Here is a 20,357-nt window from a genome sequence, read left to right on the forward strand (position 1 = left end):
GAAATAAAGGCTGACCTTTATGGGGCAAATCTCACATCAACACTCAGCGAATACGTTTTCTTTTTTTTTTTTTTTAACTAGGTGAACGAAAGACACGCGAGACTCACAAAAGGGCACACATGGTTGCAGTCTTGCAGAGTCTTCAAAACCTCTTCCAGCCTTTGGACCTTTACCAGGGAAGAAATCATTTTGCTTCCCTTCATTCAGTCCAGACTCTCTCTCTTTTGGAAAAGGCTCAGATTCTAAATGCACGTGCGTGTTCGTGGTACAAAATAATCATTGTTGATATCTTTATCCTTTGGCGCAGCTCTGTGAGCACGGCGGGGGTTTAGCTCAAAGGCCTCCCCAACAAATTGGCAGTCTGGATTTGCTTTATTTTGCAGATCTTATAATAGAATTTGCTTCAAAACCAAACACGCAGCCGGATAAAGGGGTCCGGAGTCGGGGATTGAGGGACGGAAAAATTCCCATAATCACAAGGCTAACGATGCTCAAAATAAAATACAAGCAAGGAGGTTTAAAAACTCAAGGTGACCATAAAACTTCCTCCTCCATTGTCTTGTCGAAGCAAAAACGAACCGCAAGGCTCATTCGGGCTGTCCGACTCGTATGTTTTTGGTGGCCAAATGCCAAGACCCAAATAGAAAGCAACTCGCTCGAGAGTACGAGAGTGCAATTGTCGTGCCGATGCCGCAACTGATCAGCAACCGACTTGGGTAGGCCGGCTATGATTAAAAACACATTCAACAAAACAAAAGCAGTAAAGCTTTTTTTTTAATGGAGGGAATTGGTCGTGAGGCCCGACATTTGCCAAGTAGGCATTTTTGAGAAGTGGGATGTCTTTTGACACAGTGGTCGCCAACCGCGCCGTCTAGCTTCTAAAATCGGTTTGCGAGTTGATATCAATCAACAGAATCCGCCAATAAATTAAAATGTAGAAGCAGTAAACAGTAGTCGTAACAAGTTGACCAAACGCGCAGCGAGAGAGGTTCCTCCCCCAAAATTTTGCACGGCCTGCCCACATAAACATTAGCCCTTTAGCCGCTAACAACTAGCCATTAGCAACAACGCTCACACCGTCTGCAGGATCATAACTTAAAAATTATTCTGATTTTACTGTTTATCGTAAAGTGTATTTATCATTTCAGATTGGTCAATTTCTTAGTAGTTCAATGTTTTATTTATTTACTTACAGTAGAATAACAGTTTGTAAAATGTTGATCTCTATAATCATTTTAGTTGCCAGGACCGGTGCTTTAAATCTGGTCATTTAAACGCAATTAAAGAAACATGGTTGCCAGTCCGCGAACCGCATGCCCTTGTAACAACTGGTCCGTTACCCCCCTCCGCCCCTGAAAAGGTTGCCGACCACCGCTTTAAAGCATTTCTTTCCATCCATGCTAGTATCCTAATCCGTTTTCTTCAATACGGCACATATTTGTTAGCATCGTGAAAAGTCCCAGACCCCTCGCGTTGCAATTTTGAGCCCGCTTTTGCCGGGTACCAGTCACAGAATTGTTGATGTCGCGTCGCATAACAGCACACGGCTAAGCATCGACAACCATAAGACGACGAGTGCGGCGTACCGGCGAAATGGCAACCTTCAACGCGCACCTCACGAGCAGCAAAAAACGCGTAGGTATCAGGTTGCGGGCAGGAAACAGATGGACTGCTGCTGAGATGTGGACAGTGGTGGTAGTGGTGGTGGGGGGCGGGGGGGTCAAATGCCATAGAAGGCAAGTGAGAGTGACTCCCTCATCTTTTGATCCTCAGCTGGAAGGAAGAGGAAGAGTGAGGCAGCCGTAGTGTTCGGGGACCAGATCAGAGGCTACTTGCCAAAGATCGCGGTGATGGAGTCGGCTGGGAGATTTTCAAACCCAGCACGGCGCTAGTGACTCGACCAGCAGCCTATTCGAGACGACCGTGTCGCATCCAGTTGAGTGACGGAATATTTTGCGACGCATTTGGTGGCTTCGATGAACCCATTCGGGGACAGCGGTTTCTACAGTGGACATCTCATTTTTTCAGGTTACAGCTTGCATGGAAGGGTTAAATGTTTCAAGAGGATGTACATGATTATAATATGTTGCTTCCTGATCTCTCTTCTTAACGTCAAATCTGATTAAATATATAAGCGAATGGCAAAGATATTAGCAGCACTTCATCCGGATACTACCAAGAAGTTTCCAAAACTTTGGCGAGGAAGATTTATTTTCTCCAGACCACAAATTTTGGTACGGAGACGCATGAAGCCAGTGTGGTGGAACCGTATCCGATGAAGAATCAAGAATATACAAATGACAGGGAAAGGGTGGCAGGAGAGAAAAAATAAAATAAAATACTCAACCCCCAGCAAGTTTTTGAGGGTTGGAAGCACATCTGCTTTGGCCATCACCCCCCCCCCCCCCCTCCTTCACCCCCACTCCACGCCTCCCTTTTCACCTACCCAATAACTTCAGCATGGAGTATTTTTAGAGAAAAAGACCACGTAGAAAAAAAAATGTATGCATGCCGAGTTTCAGAACATATAAAACTGGAAACATGAGAACGATTTCTCCCCCCCCGGCCCCTCCCAATTCCAATAAAGAGTCGAGAAGAGGGCGGTTGGAGTAGACACAGCTACAGTACACGTTTAGTCGAGTGCCAGGTTCTACTCCGACTTGCTAGAGTAAATAAAGCGATTTGATGCCGCGGTGCAAATGGGCGATGACGGAATGAGTGCGAAAAATGTGAGGGGAACGTGAGCAGGGGGTGGGGGTGGGGGTGTCTAACGTGGGGTTCTTGAACAAATTATATGCAGTCGAGACGATTTTGCCGTATAAAGTCACTTTGCCAGCTATTGGGTGCGTGCCCAAGCAATAAGAAAAAGGTGGGGAGGGGGTGGGGGGTGTAATGTCGAAATATAATGCTGTATTAAAAAGAAAAAACTGGCCTGGATCACATCTGTGCGTGTGTCAATGTGTACGGGCAGGACAGACACGGGAGGGGAAAAAAAAAGAAAGTACAGAGCGTCATTCTCCACTGTCACGTCAAACTTAATCTGTGGAGGACATCGCGAGATTAAAGAGCTAATTTGGGATGATAAATGCAAGAACGTTCGGTTTTAATCGAAATGTGCTCATCAAGCCGACAATGTCGATTCCGGTTCTGGTATCTGCGCCGCCTGCCTTCTCGTCTCGTCTCGTAACCTCAACCGCAGTCTAATTCATAAATTACTAACAAAGCATCCCTTGTGGTTTGGGAGGGAACGAGGATTTGCAAGAGTGCGCGCCGGACACGGGCAGAGTCAACCGGAGGGAAATCTGGCTCGCGGTGAGAGGAAGGCAAAGAGGCGTCACTAAAAGGAAAGCCACGTGTTGACAACACCATTCGCTCAGCCAATCGGACCTTTTTTTTGTTGTCGTTTGCACATGCGCGATATCACCTCGTTTTGGTCTTCTGTTTACGTGGGATGACGTGATTTTAACGTGAATTTGGAAAAACGTATGCGGGGAATTACAAAGACTGGGAAGATGCGGTTAGCCCTAAAGGGTTAGCATCCGCAGCTAAGGTATGGCAACAGGGTAAGCTAACGCTAGCAGGTATGTTTGTGTTTGTTATCGCTAGCCGCGTTTCCCTCAAATGTCACAAGGAGACAAATCTGCTCGACCAACATGAAGTGGTCCGCCACTATAAGCGGCGTGACCTCGGTACCCTCGGAACACTGCCTCAGGAGGTAGCAGAACTAGGATTTGGTTCCCGCCAACAGAAAAGGGTGAAGACGGAGACGTTGAATGAGATGACATTTCTCAACACGAACAGAATTCATCTTTGCCGAGGTGAAATAAATAAATAATCAACTGGCGTGTTGACGCTAGCATACTACAAGTTATTTCGTTTGCCGCCGTTACATAACGTGACCAGAGATTCTTCCCGGTGGGCTCATTCGACTCACACAGATGTCCGCTGTTGCCAAATTCAGTATTAATATCAACATGTCTTGGGAGGGGGGGGGGGGGGAGGAATAATTACAGGTCCTTTGGAGATTTACCGCTCCATCAAGTTTCATGAAAATCACCCTGATCTCACTCTGCGATGCTAACCTTAGCCAAGAGAAGCGTACGGTAAAACGGTGACTAGTTCAGGTACGCTTGACGCGTGTTTGTGTCGAAATTGCGGTGTTGGCAGACACCCTCACCGCCGTTTGCCTCATCCGTACACAAACCCGCGGTTCCCTGCCAAGAGCTAAAGTCGCCCACTCCGCTCATGTTACCTCATGTTTCAGTGGAATCTTACAACACGCTCACAATTAGCACGTGCGGCCCAATTAACTTGTGCTCACGCCTTTCAAAAGCAAGCGCCTCCACATCCCCTAAGGCGATGCCGCCGGACGAGCCGTTTCGAAAAGCGAGGATGCTCCGACATCCCCAGAGCAGCCCGGAGCGCCAATTTAACAACACTTAATCCCAGCGTGTTCAGAATGAAGTCAAGGTGACACTTACACACACATTGTTGCAACGGAAACACCCCTCCAAGGTCCCGGCGGTCACTTTCTTGAAAAAGACACTCTTGGCAAAAACTCCCCACGCTTTGAAAACAAGCTCACACTTGAATAGTCCGGCGTGAGGTCCGAGGAGAACGAAAGCAGAGCCCAAAAAAGGGAAAAAAACGAAGTGAGGGAGCGAGCGAGCAAGGGGGTGAGGAGGGGGGGGGGGGGTGAAGACAAATGAATAGCCCCCTTTAAGAAGGTGACTCCTGACTCTCTCGTAGCGCTTCTCATCCAGTGTGGAGGTGGAAGAAGCCGTCTTTTTTTTTCTTTTTTTTTTTACTGTTGCCTTCCTTCCAGTTTCGAGTTCAAGCCGGCTTTAGACGACAGGAATGTGACAGTGAGCGAGAGAAGGAGGGAGGGTGTGTGTGAGAGAGAAAACGAGAGAGTGAGAAAGAGGAGAGCGGCAGACACAAGCCGGACATGTCGTAGTGTTCACCTCCACAACACTCGACTGTGTTAGCAGTCCGAGGGATGTGGAAAGGGGAGGGGTACAATGGGGGGGGGGGGCAGAGAGAGAGAGAGAAAGAGAGAGAGAGGCGGCAGTGTGCAGCTACAGGAAATGACCTGGGGATTTCATTCAGATGAAACGGGGAAGGTTGGTGCGCAACAGGCTCAACCAGCCTACTTGTACAATGTACCGTGGGGAACAAAAACAAAACGGTTGGGGGGGGGGGTTTGGGTGATTGAAATCGATATCAGTCAGGAAACGGTTACAAAAACGGATGCGGGACTCCAGTGAACTATGGTCGGAGTCATTTTTCACAAACGCAAAAAACTGGAAACGGTTAGTGAAGTGTACCGGCACGGTTTGGCCAATTTATCCAGAAGGTCAATAAAAAACATTTTTTTAAAACCTCTGCAGGTCTCAGTTCAGGTCAGCGTTTATGAAAGACGTTGGGTAAAAATAGCCGCCATGGGAAAGTCAAGTGAAACTTGATTTCTAAATTCGCATTTGAAAACAGATCAACTTTTGATTCTTATGTGAAGCTAGAAGTCGGAAAAATCGCAAATCGCCGTCACAACATGACATTTGCGGTGCTGCGGGACGACCCGGAAAACGTGCGGCGATTTTTTTTCCTTTGCCCCCGCGGCTTCTTCACGTCAACACAAACACGCTCGCGCTTCCTTCTCTCATTCTCTCCTTCCATCTTCATCCAGCGCATGAAGAAAACTGAAACCAGCCACAAGCTGAAAAGAATTAAATCACCCCCCACCACTGCCCCCTCACCACCACCAAATTCAACCCAGCCCCCACTGGCTCCCACCACCTTCCCATTGAGAGAGCCACGGTGCACCGAGCGACGCAGAGACCTTTGTGCCCCGAGTGTGCGACTTTACGAGAGAACGGGTAGGAGACCCCCTTGCGGGGTCGCTCAAATTGCACTTTGCTGCCCAAATATTCCATCGCCGACATGGGAGAGATGCGCTTGCGTCGATGTGCATGACTTCCTTCGACGCATTGATCGCAACAACGTGAACGCTCTTTGGAATTGCCATTTCGAGAGCCGGCGGAGGACGAGCCAAAACCACGCAATAAAAAGAGCTGTCACATCATTTCTGTCTTTATAACAATTTCTTAATGAAATATTGATTTCATAGCATCGAGTTATGAAATGGCATAAAACTGATCTGCAGCTACGCGAGTCAATCGCATCCGATTAAAAACCGAATCGTCAAGAGTTAGCATCCCAGCAAGACTCCAGAAGTTAACTCATTCAGTTCGGAGCGGCGGCCGAGCAAAACTGCTGCAGTGATTACATAAACAGACAACGTGTGAGTGCAAGGAAAGCAAAAAAAAAAAAGGGGGGGGGGTGAAAGCAAGAGGGGGCTGCAAAAACAGAGGAGGGAATTTAAGACCTCTCGTTTCTGACAATTCCACTTTGCCCCAAATGCATTTTAATCGAATCAAAGTGAAAAACGCTCCCCCCCCCACTTACCCCCCCCTGACGGCCCGTGATCTCAATCAAAACACGTAAACTCAAAGTTTGAGGGTGATTAGCGCTTACGACCGCACTTTGGTGTCCGCGCGCGCCGCTCGACTTGGCCGGCGACCAGATGAGCAGATGACGACAGTCGACGAGGCGCTATCGCGTGGCGCGCAACTGCTGACCTCAACCTGCTGGCAAAGCACAATCTCCGCATTGCCCCTCGCATCAGCAAGTCGCCATGGCAACCCCTTTGGCAACCCCCACCCCCCTCTCTCGGGAACTTTTCAGATGTTTAATTTTTAACTTTGGCCGAGAGCAGCTAAGCTACGTACCAAATCACGCACACAGAATGCCTTGTATGGGTATTGGCGGCTATCACAACAGATGCTATTAATGCAATACACACACACACACACACACACACACACACACACACACACAGAGGGTCAGACGAGGTCACGTGTATTTTCTCGCAGTGGTGTTCCTGAGCCTGCCAGCTGCGGTTGTTTTGTGCACAGTCAGGTTTGTGTTAAACCAGACCGGGGAGCACCTCATTCCTTTCTGCTCGCTAAAAATCAAACGCACCGAGACAAAGACCGACTTTTTCTTCAACCCGCAAACGTTTTGCTCTCTGGTTTCCCTCCGATGCTGTAAAATGAGTTTGAAAAACGTTTTTGGAGGGGACTGGGGGGGGGGGGGGAAATTATGGTTTGTTGTGTATTTAAAGTCGCAGATTTTTTTTTTTTTTTTGGGTGGGGCCTCAATTAGTCGATCACGATGACAGTAATACAGTTTGTATCACCGAAAGCCACGATCGCCGACGAGATGATGGGTTTCCTCTCCAGTAGATCGTTCCGACTAAGCATTTCCCACCAAATTTTATAGTCTTGACACAAGAAAACATTGCATGCAGAAATGAAAGCAAAGTACTGTTTCTCTTCTTTGACCGCAATTGGGAACCGTCTAAAAAAAAATAAACGTTCATGAAACATTTTGAGGTCTGGATCATGCCAAGCATCCTAAGTCACTTTTTTTTTTTGTTTTAAAGGGTGAGAACTGAGGGGGTTTTCGACTTGGAAGCGGCACCAGATTCCTCACAGGACTGCATGTGTGGCATGATGTCAGATCCTCAAAAACATGTTTATTCTCATTTGTGGGTACTTAACGGACATATGTTTCTGGGGGGGCTCTCTCTCTCCCCAGCCCCCAGCTTGACTAATGTTTGGGGCTACAGAGCAGCGACCGCAGGTCCTCGCTAGCGGGCCAGTATCAACACATGTTGTTATGTTCTCCCACGTGCCTGCGCGGGTTTTCTCCGGGTACTCCCACATTCCAAAACATGCACGGCAAGTTAACGGAACGCTCTAAATTGTCCCCAGGTGCGCAGATCGTCGTATGTCAATGTCCGTCCTGTCATTGGCTGGCACACCGGTTCGAGGGTGTACCCCCCCCCCCCCCCATCCCCGCCGACTGCCCGAGGACAGCTGCTACAAATCCAAACACTTGAGCTGTGTGTTTTCGCGGCAGCTCAGTGTTGCAAATGAATCCATTTCCGCCCCCCCCCCGCACCCCTCAGCAATTAGCGTTGTTCATTACGCTTTCCCTGACGTTTACCTACCCCGCCCCTCCTCCCCACACCCACAAGAGTCTCCTGTGTATGGTTCACGTGAGGCTTACCGAGGCCCATCCGTTACGCTGCAGCGCACCAAACGGGAAGTCGTAGAAGAAGGGCCACTTTATCTTGATTTAGGTTTAAAGAGATGCCTCGGGGGAGAAAAGGACCGAAACTGAAGTGCCGAGACTCGCATAGGAACAAGAACACGGATTAGCGGTGTAATCTATATCTGGTACTCCGGCAAAGATCAATAATTCCCCAAAGTTTGAAGTCGATTGACTGACAATTATGCTCTGTTGAGAACAACAACAGCAACAAAAAAAAAAAGGTGATTGACAATATGACTCTTGACCTTAACTGCACTGTCGGAATTTCTTGATCGCGAAAGAAACGTCTCTTTTGACATTGAGCAGTAAATATTGAACGTTTGAAGAAGAAAGAAAGCGGCGGTGCACCTGGTGTTCGTAAAAAGCGCGGTCCAAATATATCAAATAAGACATTAGCGGGCTTATTGTTGAAGTCACTATAAAATTAGAAAAAGGCAGCGCAAAAGGTTCCCGATTTGAATCTGTCGCTTTTATCAAACACTCACGGTAAATGGTAAGCAAGAGAAACTCCTTTAGTGTTTTTTTTAATTTTATTTTTAAACAAATAGTAGGTCGACTGAATCGTATGACCTGCGGGCTGTTTGACTTTCAAGCTTCCACTGTCTAACACTCCACAGGCTTCTTCTCAAGCTGATGTTCACCGAGCCACACAGAACCTACAATAAGCACGCCATCGTAAAAACAAAGCACCCCCCCTCCCCCCACTTCATTCATTTTGCCGTGTTGCAAAAAGACTGCGAAATAGCACTTGAGTCAGAAAAGGACATTTAAGATTGCCCAAGCCTTGTGGCAAACTTGCCGTCTGCAGCCGCTTCAGCGACATACTCAAGTTCAAACTTTTCCATCGCCCAACCTGGCGTCTTTCTGTTGAACATTTACCCTTCCGCTTCCCCCACTCCCCGCTTCCTCGCAAACACCCGCTCGCCGATCGAATTGTTTGGCGAGTTCGTGATGGGTTATCACAGGCAGATAAGGGAGGTCAGACAGCGATTGAAGACAAAAACCACTCCATAAACACGGCTGAAGCGTCGGCCTGTTCTTGTCTGCATCCGGCGGTTGTTACCGAGGTTTAAAAAAAAAAGGGGGGGGGGGATGGGCACTTGAAGAACTATTTGACAAGGCACTTTCAAAAGATAACATGACACTCAAGAGAGCCCGGTGTGAATCAGGTCTAGACCGAGTCGTCCGTGCTGGGGCGGATTTGAGAGGCTCCAGGCCACGACGTTGATTGATCAGTCCCGGATGTTCGGGCATCTGGATAATGTGCGCGCATCCGAGAGACTGGTTTCAAGAACGACGGCCTTGGCCTGCCGGGATTAGCCCCGGGGGCGCGTTACTGACCAAACAAAAGAATAAAACCATCATTTAAACTCTTCTCCACAGAGTATAAACAACAGATTTAAGTCATTTAAACTGGAATGTTGGGACTTGCTCAGAGTTTGACATTCATTTGTGCGTGGAATTAGTCGGGCAACAAAGAACATATCATCATCGGCATCCCAGCATGTGAACGCCCAACAATGTTCTAATTCTTAAAGCCATAACAACACATTTGTGCCACAAACCAAGAAAAAACTGCCTTTCGCTGTACACAGTTGCCCCTTTTGGTAAAATGAATAAATACAATCACCAGCATCCAAGGTGAGACAGTGAAGCTTATCTTTGGGGAAACGGCGCCCCCGTGTGGCACATGTCGGAAGCGGATGACTTACCGCAAGTGTAGATGACGCTGAGGTACTTCCTGGTGCCAGAGTAGCAGGGATTCCCAAATTCCCTGGATGAGGCTCGAACCACGCAGCTATTCTTGGCCTGACAGCGAGACGTGACGACCCGCAGGGCGATGGACGACTGGCAATCTGACGCAAGACAAAAGATTGGCCATTTATTGAGGATGCAAGTTGTTGTAGATGGATTTTATCGCAAAGCACCACAGACATGTCAACAGGCCACAATGAGTGGTGCTGCAAGTCAGAGGGGGAAATGTTCGAGTGAATTCAACCACAGACTTTTTAATGCAGTAACATTGGCCTAAAATGTGAACTCACGCACTTCGGTGGAGGCAAAGAGACATTCCCCAGCAGGAACTAACAATCTGAAATTCCTGACCAGGACACAGTGAGGTCAAAGCCTGTTGGAAAGCAGCGTGGAACTTGAAAACTGTGAAGACATTTCAGAGACTGGACAATTTCCCCACAAGTGTGCGCTCACTGATCAGGTGAAGGTTAGGAGCATTTTACAATTTGTTTTAGCTTCAGGGAGAACTTAAATCTTTAAAAAAGAAAACCTTAAGAAGCCAATCTGCAGTTTGCCCAGCTGAGCGTGGTTTTAAAAAGTCAAGGTTTCAATACCGGCTAATACTGTTTGTCACCGTTAATGAGCTAAGGGGACAACATTATTAAACAGGGACCAATATGATTGGCTACTTATAGAGTGGAGCGAAAGAGCCGTCTCAGAGATTAATTGGGGCCAGTCACCTTTTTGTGTCTCCTCACAGAGCAGAGAGGGGTGGGGAGGGGTGAGCAGTTACGCATGGACGACGGGGGTAGGGAGCAAGACGAAAGAGACGGGATACAGTTTTATTATCTTGATTAATGTGCACCGTACTTAAAAAATATGTTGGCAGTGGGGACTAGTTAGCCCCAAGGTTAACATGAGTCTAAAAAAGTGACACTGTGAGCTACTAAGAATTAAAACAGAAGCAGGATAAAATGTATTTATTTCAACTTAACATGGTTATAAAAAGTACAATTTACCCAAATATTTTTAAATAGGACATTTTTTGCTGTAATATTAATACTGCAACACCACCATATTTTTGCTTTTGAAATATGTGCAACAAAAAAGCCCCCCCACCTCCCAAAAAAAGCCAAACAAAAACCCAAATACGTTCATACTTGCTTACTGAACTCCAATTAAAGCCCAACCTTCAATTTAAATGAAATAAAATTCCAAACATTTGCGACTCACATCACATTTCTTTCCGTTTGAATAAAGTCCTCCAGGCTACACGTGCCAAGTACCTCATGACTGTTTCTACGCAAGTCTAATTGGATATAATATGACACGATGACCTTCTGGCGTGCCTTGTTGCTGAAAACTGTTCCTTCTGATGTTCGTGTCCACTGACAGATATGCGCCTATTAGCTGGAATTCGGATTCCCTGGCCTGACTACTGTGATTTGAAGCTGAACAGGAGTCTCACAGAAGAACAGGATTTGGATTAGGATCAAAAAATGGGAGTGAGGGAGTCATTAGAGAGAGGTTTTTTTTGGGGGGGGGGGGGGTCTCCCATGAGGGCTCTCATGAGTAAAACATGGACGGGTGCAAACAGGACGGTCTAACCTATTTTTTTATTCACTTAAGATGAACACAAAGGTTTCAGAAAATACAAATTTCTCAATATTCTGGTGGGTGAAGCTCCAAACAAAATGCTCCGGGTCCCGGGTCCCGCCCCCCCCCCCCCCCCCCCCCCCCCACACACACACAACTTGTCTGGGAATTTACAATAGGGGGGCTATTTTATCTCCTCCTCCACTCATATGACTCACATGTGAAGCGTATCGTTTGATACATAAGCCACTTGTGATACTTCAAGCCTTTGTATGGCCAACATATGACATCCAATGGTGTGTAAGGTGGTAGCTGCATATTTTGAGGGCACAAAATATGTAGAACACGAGTAACACCTGACTTCTCATTGCAACGCCATTTGTGCTTTGCTATAGGTGGGAAAATAAGCGGTACACTAAATGATATATCGTATTTCCTCATGCCGTGGCATACTACAGTGTACAATGAATCTTTTAGGGCAAAGACATTTAGTAATTTCAATTTATTTTTTGTAAAAACGTTCTGTCCACAAACTCCACGTAGCATCTGTTCTGCTTTCCAGATGCACATCTGTCTGTTTGATTTCTTCCAGACAGGACAAAGGTGGCCTTGAGGAGAAAATATCCTTTTTGCTTAGCGGGACAGCTCTGAATGTCACTTGCTAAGCGGTGAAAGGGAGCACCATGTTATCTTGAGATGGAATCCAGGGGCAACAAATTCAATGGAAACAACAAGGGCCCCAAAATTGAACCCTGTGGAACACCATATGATGGGAGGTGGGTGCTCAGAGTAACACAAAAAGTACTGCAAGCCAAATTGTATCACCTGTTATTTATTTCCGGCAGGGATAATAAGTATGACTCAGTTTGAGGTGTTTGTTAAATGGATGGCGCACCCAGCTATTAATTTTGAGTGGACGCAGAAATACAATATGTCACCTAAAATTCCTCTTCCATAAAAATAGTAGACAAAGTAATTATTTATTGCTAATGCATCCAAGGTAGGCAAAAGTTACAGTGTACTGAAAAAAAATAGCAATATAATTTTTGGAGCTCCCTACCTCTGGTCTTTTTTAGGCTTAGTTTGAAACCCATGAAAGCATAGCGACCCTGAGAAAGAAAAAGCGATATCAGACACGGCAAAGGGGGGGTAATTTAGATGTCAAAAGTTTTGTCTGATGATAATGAGTCAGATGAAAGAAGAGGGCTACTGCTTTGAGGCTCCTCCATCACAGTTAAGACCTGTCAGACTCGGCGTGAAAAAAAAAAGGGGAGAAAACAACATCAAAGAAGTCTTACAATTGGGCGCATGTCTTTTGTGCACTCCCTCTAAATATTTCTGGTCATCCGGGTTCGTCGTGCTATCACGCAATCTACTCTGGCTATGAAATGTGCACATTTCACAAACTATAACTGATTTTTTTTTGGTAAAACAGCACACAATAAACATGCCTAAAATGCCCGGACAACCAAAACTACAGATTTCAGCTTTGGACGTCGAGCCAGACGTCACCAACTCTGCTTTTGAAAAATAATTAGCGGTGTGCTTCTGCGCCGTCACTCAGGACACGCTCACTTCCTGCAGTTCGGCCTGACACGGGAGCCACATGAAAGACGTGGGGAATCCCACTCGACAGTCTGGAACAGCCCTAATGCGAGTGCGCGCGAGCGTGCCGTTTCCATGCGCATTGTTGACCGCGCTCAAAGCGAAATGCCATTTGACGGTTCAACAATGCTTCTCCCTGCCTCTAATCTGGCCTTTGTATCGTCGTAACAGTAGAGTTCATCTGCCAACGCTACTGCCACAGTTACGCTACTGTATTTAATGTCAAGCTTGAAACTAGATATTAGACACACACATCAAGCCACCTGCTGTGCTACTGGAGTGGAGGTCACTCCGTTGGCACGGTATGCGCTTTACTCACACTGTTCGTGTTAGCCTTTTGAACCCGGTGTCACATAAAGGGCCACACACACGCACACACACTGCAGGGGCATGTCGGCATTGCATTGTGCACCTCGCCATTTAAACTCACACTGGCGTCGTAAACAACAATAAAAACGTAGGGGTTAAATTATGAGCATCGTTGTCATGCATCCAAGCAAGCACGCACACATACACACACACACACACACACACACACAAGCACAAGCAGGGAAACATTCTTAATGGCAATTCAATCCGTGTCCCCCTTGCTACGGCACATCAGAGCACGGGATGACATCCGATCTACATTCCGAGCCAGTTCCGCCCCGACAATGTGTGCGTCTGTGTGCACGGGGCTTTTAAAAGTATCTCAGGATGCATTTAAAGCCCGGCCAGGAAACAACGGCTTCAAATGATAATAAATCTGTCTCATCTTCAAGCATCGAAATGGGTGAGTCAGTCAAGAAATCACTGGAGGAAGCTGTAAATCTCCCAAGACGCACATGAGGGTAAAATCATGCAACATTGCCCCACCCCACCCCACCCCACCCCCTCCGAGAAAAGACTTAAAGTGGAATTAAGGCCTGGCAGGATTTGTGAAGGTCTTTGTGCTGAAGATGCGTTCGAGTCCTGACATGTACGAGTCATCAATAAAAACGGCGAGACACACGGTGACGCCTGGTATGTTTTCCTTTTAGGAAAGAAAAAAAAAGGGGGGGGGGGAAGCAAGACAGTTCTTCCCTCAATGCTCAATTATGCAAATTGCTTTTTTTTTTAATGGAACGGTATGCGGCAGTGTCGTCATGGTCGCTTACCCGCTGATGAGGCTCTCCTGTGCTGCGGGGGACACTCAGGGGTGCCCTGTTGGGTGCGACCAAACATGGCGGAGTAGACCGCGATCTGCATCCCCCGTTTGCAGCTCAGCCTCATCCTGTCCTCCTCGCACACCACTTTGCTTTTGTATTCATCTGGGGGACAAAAAAAGGGACTTTAGAGATAAGGACCAAGTTTGATTTTATATTTTTCACGATTGTAATTTTTTGTCAGAATCAAAACAATGTCATTGACATTTAATACAGAGCGGCATTTGATCTCACTTGGGGGGTGTTTGGAGTGATTTCCAAAACAGATATTTCATAACACAAAATCTGCCTAACAACAAGACCAACCAAAACAAACCCCATTTGCATTTAAACATTTGCTCCAGGCTGTATTTACTGTCGTCAGGTATGAACATAGGGTCTAAAATATCAAATGTTCCCGTTTTCGATAGCTGCCTGAAGGCATCGCGCAGCGTAAACACACAAGAGGTAAAGTTGCCCGGTGGACAAGTAGAGCCACGCAAGCGGCATTCCTCACACACATCCAGTCATGGTGACCTGTGACCAGCAGAGCAGCTCCGCTGGCCGGCAAATGAAAACAGCCCCCATTCAGGTGGGGAGCGCAACAACAGGAATGCAGAAGAGAAAAGGAGTCGAGAAGGGAGCGCCATTGGCTTGGTGTGTCTTTTGCTGATGGATGGACTCTTTCTCCTTCACTTCCTCTTTCGATCCTACGCGCGCCTCTTCTTTCAGGGGCAGTGACACGTCTTGGTGGTGCCCCCGACCCCCCCAGCACACACACACGCAGCGCTTTTTTCTACCCCCGGACAATTCATTGGTTAAGTGGCAGGGAACAAAAGAGCTGTTGATTGGAGGAAGGAAAAAGTTGGGATCAGTGGATTAACACCCCCCCCCCCTCCCCTCACCCCCCACTTCTGCTCACTCCACTGTGGAGCCTGCAACGATGACAAGGGTCTGGTTGGGATTACGGCGCTGTTGTCGCCGTGCTCTCAGCTTCCTGGCTCACGGAGAGAGCTGATTGGTAAAATGGTACAATGCCCCCCCCCCCCAACCCCTTAGAGGGAACATATCCATCCATTTCTCAATCCCGCTGATCCTGTTCAGGGTGATGACAGGTGGTGGAGCCGATTCCAGATGATTGAAGGCCAAATGCTGCCTTGCCTGTTGAGCAATCGTTTAGTTGGCCTGGGCTGACTCTTTGACCAGTTGATTTATGTGAGGTCTGAGATGAGACACTGGGGGGAGGGGGGAGGTGGGGTACACCTGACCCCCCCCCCCCCTTTGAAGTGCCTCTGACATGTAACTATATGTGCTAAGTCCTTTTTTTTCCAGGTTCATCCTGTGTGACCCCCCCACACCCCCACCCCTTTTTTAAAGGAGCAAAGTGTCATCAATATTCATTAGCAGATGCAATGCAGCGAGGGACTTACTGGGTCTGCACTTGTACCAGAGTGTGAGGTATTTGCTGCTGCCGGGACACTGGTCCGTCCCAAACACGCGGCTGTTGACGAGAACTTGACAGCTCCGCCTGTCTTGGCACTCGTCCAGCATTTTCTAAACAGGGGTGGGGGGTGAGGACCCAAAACACAGTTTATCAATGAGGAGCAGGCAAACCTAAAACCACTTCAAACAGGATTCGAAAAAAAAACAAGGTCAACTCCAGTCATTCATCCCATACAGTCGCCGATTAGTTTGCCACATTAGCCCGCTAGCGTTGGCGTCTTATCTGGTGGTTACCTGTAGGGCAGTGGACACGGAGCAGTGCTCATCCCCACGAGCGTCGTAATAGCCGAGGAGGGCCTGGTAGCTTTCACGGCATTGATGGAGGTCGGAGGGGCCTTTCCTTCCGTAAAACGCCGATTGGACCGTGATGGTGGTGCGAGGCGGGCAGCGCGCAGACAGGAGCTCTCCGTCACAGGCCTGCTCCGTGTAGTTCTTTAACACTTTGGACAAGTAGCCTGTGAGGGTACATAGTGACTGTTAATAAATATTCAGGCAGGGTAGGGCATCTCGTGGGACGAAAAATATACATGTAGCAGTTTTTGGGGGGGTAAATGTTTAAGTCACTGAAATAAACATCGTGTCTTCAACGCTTTCTGTATTGTTTGAAAATCAGGTGATTTGTGAAATGAAGACAAGGTGTCAGAGTTTGCTGTCATTAGTGGACATTTCAAACATTTGGTGGGACAGATCTGACAGGGCGATGTCACCAACACGACAAACAAACACATCGACGTGGCGGCCATGTTGAATGGGGCGGCGTGCCCATCGAGGGCAATGTAATGACATTGAAATGTAATCTGAACTTGCTAGCTTCTCAATCGATTTTCATGAAGTTGACTTTTTTGTTAATGTCATATATGTGCCATCATTTATTTAATATATATACAGTATGTATGTATTTTTACCAGTTTAATGTTACCCCCACTGTCGTAATTATGTTACACGCACGCTATATGCAGCACAATATCCTTTGTTTTTCGTCGCGTTCAGTTTTTTTTAATGTTTCTTTGCATGAATCCTCCCATCAACAGTCATTAAAAAAAAATTTAAAAACCACAATCAGACTTTCACTCACAAAAGAACCAACCGAACCAACCAAAGAGCCACCATTAACATTCCGGCCGGTGATGACAAAACCCCGAAAAAACAAAGAGACAATACCCAGGCCATCATTTTCTTGCATCGGTCTACAGTTGAGTCGAGAAGAACTCTCAAAAGGTACAAAACGTCACTAGCCAGATCTTCATGTCAAAACTTTGAGAAACGCTCAGAACTAAAAACAACCTATAAACTGAGTGCAAACTTCCTGGTGAAGTGCTGTGCAAACATATGCAAAGAGTCAACAGGCGCACGCACACACAATCAAGTGGACACGGTATGTGATTCAATTACCTCTATTTGGTGAGCTTTTACTTGGAAGGTGGGGATTACCTTGGAACACACACTCGTGCACTTACGTGGAAACACACACATTGTCCCCCCCCCTTATCGCCATGGTCGCGGTTCCAAGGAGGAAGGCCTCCAAAGGTCACGTCTCAATATGGATGCTTATTAAACCGCCGGCGATGAGTCACACGTTTGCACCCGCGGCAGACTTGTGAGGCGAGGCAACAGGTGCGTTTCTTTTCAACTTTATGGAGGGGTGGTGTCGGAGTCGACTTTTATGGAGGATCTAATTCTACGGAAGGTAAAGAATGAAACCAGTTGTGGCATTTAAAAAAAAAACTTTTTCAATTCAATCCCCATTTTTGCTGCTCCTTCTGGTGTGCGCTACAGTAAGATTAGTCATTTCCATCAAAGGATAAAGAATATATACTTTGCTGTTATGATACAGGCGGGGGGTGGGGGTCGTAGGAATGGGGAGTCCAACGTCTTCAAATAGATCAAGTGCTGGTAATAACGATAGATTTGTAACAAGACCTCAAATCACATTCCGGCCAAAACAAAGTTCACCAAAAGCCACAAAATCAAAGGGCCCGGCATTGCGTTTAATCCCGGCTCCATTCACTTTTTGAAGCATTGACAGCTTCACAGCTTTCACGGGGAGAGGGGGGGGGGGGGTCGTTCATCGCGAGTTCGGTCGTCTGAAATCGCTCCGTCGTTGCGAGCGAGGCAGGCGGCGGTTTCAAGGATGCGGCAGCCGGAGTTAGTAGCTTTAGCTGCTGTACTAATTACTTCTCCCGGCGAAGGCCCCCCCCCCCCCTCCACCCCCGCCGGGAGCGCAGCCCAACGACACGGCAAAAGATTTCTCACTCTTCGGACACAATCGTTTTGACTTTTTGGCATTCTTGAAATTGGTCGCATTCCACTGCCTTTCTGAATTAGTCGGTTTTTCGGGGGGGGGGGGGGGGGTTGAAAGGTGGACGTGGTTCAACTTGACATCAAGTCAGGGTTGGATTACTTTTTAAAACGACTGAAGGAGAGTAAATGGGTAGCTCACGGCGAGTTCATTCAAGTGCTGCACTGAGTCTTGCATGAAAACACCGGAGATTGTCTACACACACACACACACACACTAAATTTGATTTTTTGAATTTTTGGCGCAGCATGTTTGTTTCTGATTCCCATGGAAGCAAAGCAAATCCAAAACAACAATCGGATTCATTCATTCACCACAATTGAGTGATTGCAAATCCAAAGACGAAAGCTGACGCTGTTCCAACACGTCCCCTTCTTACGCTTTTCTTTTTTTTTTTTGTTCCCAAACAACCCGAGGGCTTGCCTCGTTGCCTGTTATCAATATCAACCGATGATGGTCGGCTTCATTCGAATGGGCGAAGACATCTACGCACTTTCCAATGCCCGACAGGCGAAAAGCATAGCAGCCAGAGCAGCTGAAGTAATCCAACCCCCCCGGAGACGCAAACACTTGTGATTGCCACATCCTTTCCCTCTTTGCCTCAGACGGCTTCTCATTTCAAACTCCTACGCAACCCCTACACACAGGCAAAGCGAAACCGCCGCACATGAACGCTATTTAACATCCTGGCCCGTACGTCTTTGCTTGGCTTGGTTCTTCCGAATACCGTCCCGACCTTTCCCACAAAAATGAGCAATTTGGTGGCCTAATAACACTGCCGCCATCACCAACCGAGTTTATCGATGGAAAGCAGAGAACCGAATAATCACAAGCGATGAAGTGCCACAGACTTGTAAACTCAATGTGCCTTTTTTTTTTCATTCGATCAATGCGGCTTGTGTAACTGACAATAAAGGGCCACCCAAGTGACGTTGGCAACGAGACCCGAGGTCACAATAAAGAGAGAAGCGCTTCTCTTGTCTGGGGAGGGGGGGGGGGGGGGGGGCTGATACAGATTACGCAACATCTGGCGGCCAAAGGGATAGCTTCACAATTGGATAGAGGACACTTCTTCCCTGAGGAGGGGGCCCGAAAACCAAACTCGGGTCACAACCGCGGCCTCCCGCGACCTCCTCTAAGCGCGTGCTTTGGGGTCAAAGGACGCTTGGCGAAAGGACACTTTTACTCTGTGCATATCCGTTGTGAGAGTCCTTATCACCGCTGAAAGGGGGTAACGGGGTGAAAGGGTGACCTGCGAGAAGATCCCCCGCCCCGGGTGGCCCGCGGACACGATCGCAGGGTGCGCCGTGTGACGACGCAGGAATGGCGCTTAAGTGCAAGAAAAGGTGAGATTTGTCATTTTAATGGGTCGTTTTTATGACCCGCGAGAGCTGCGTGAATGCCAGACGACCTCGATGCCGGCAGGCCCGGCAGACAGCAGACAGATGCGTCGTCTGTGTCGCTTTATTGTCACTCGGTGAACAACAGATGGATCCTTCATCAGGGCAGGCTCGTCGTCGCGACAATGAAACGGCAATGACGCCCGAGGCTGGACAAAGGTCAAAGAGGTCAAAGAATGATCAGCTTTTTAATGATGTGTCGGGAGCAGGAAATGAGATCGAGTTCCGGAGAGAATCAAAAATCAAATCCTGGATGATCACGAAAGCAATCATTACGGACCCAATCCTACTTCCGCCATTTTTAGAGGGGCTTGCGACATCATTTGGACAAGACGATCTCACATTAACAAACTTTTTGCACTGTCATGCTCAATCAGAAGCCTTTAAGGAAGTCATTGTGAATCAGGGATTTTTAAAAGGAACATCTGCACCCTTCGCCAGAGTAAAAAAAAACGAAACCAAAGTCGATCTGGGGCTATAACAAGGTTGAGCGACAGAGTAATTTTCTCAAATCAAAAAACAGCAATAACAACTTCTCAATGTTAGAGTGGCACGCCTGCCAAATATTCACGTCCAAGTAGGCATGACAAGCCGAGGAAAAACCGCACCTCTTGCTTTTCAGACTACAGACGTCGCTCGGACAAAACTCGGATCCACCTGTATTGACTTAAATGGCGTATTGCTGAACTGAATGAATTGAGTGTGGCTGCATCAAACAGTTAGACAGAATGCCTGATTTGAAAGTCCAACAATGCACTGTGAAGAAGAAAAAAAAAAGGTGCAAGTGGGTGGCAGCTGAAAGGATGAGCTTGGAGGGGATTAAACCAAATGTAACCGTGGAGAGGCTCTGTGAAAACAAGCGAGAGAACGAGCCCGGTA

The 20,357-nt window shown here is 47.4% G+C and overlaps 1 protein-coding gene across 2 annotated transcripts in view; it reads right to left on the bottom strand.

Moving 5' to 3' along the window:
• Positions 1–20,357, bottom strand: part of LOC127592044 (protein eva-1 homolog A) — a 36,976-nt gene that overhangs the window by 11,495 nt on the left and 5,124 nt on the right. The window contains exons 2-5 of one of the 2 annotated variants that reach the window (XM_052052456.1): positions 16,014–16,234; positions 15,707–15,830; positions 14,250–14,402; positions 9,891–10,034 (exon numbers count right to left, since the gene is read on the bottom strand). In XM_052052456.1, the coding sequence (XP_051908416.1) occupies positions 9,891–10,034; positions 14,250–14,402; positions 15,707–15,830; positions 16,014–16,234 (642 nt within the window). Of the gene's footprint in view, positions 1–4,481; positions 5,723–9,890; positions 10,035–14,249; positions 14,403–15,706; positions 15,831–16,013; positions 16,235–20,357 lie in introns of those variants that run through there. The other variant, XM_052052457.1, reaches the window with a different exon arrangement.

The sequence above is a fragment of the Hippocampus zosterae genome, chromosome 19, assembly GCF_025434085.1.
Source record: "Hippocampus zosterae strain Florida chromosome 19, ASM2543408v3, whole genome shotgun sequence".
NCBI classification, from domain to species: domain Eukaryota; kingdom Metazoa; phylum Chordata; class Actinopteri; order Syngnathiformes; family Syngnathidae; genus Hippocampus; species Hippocampus zosterae.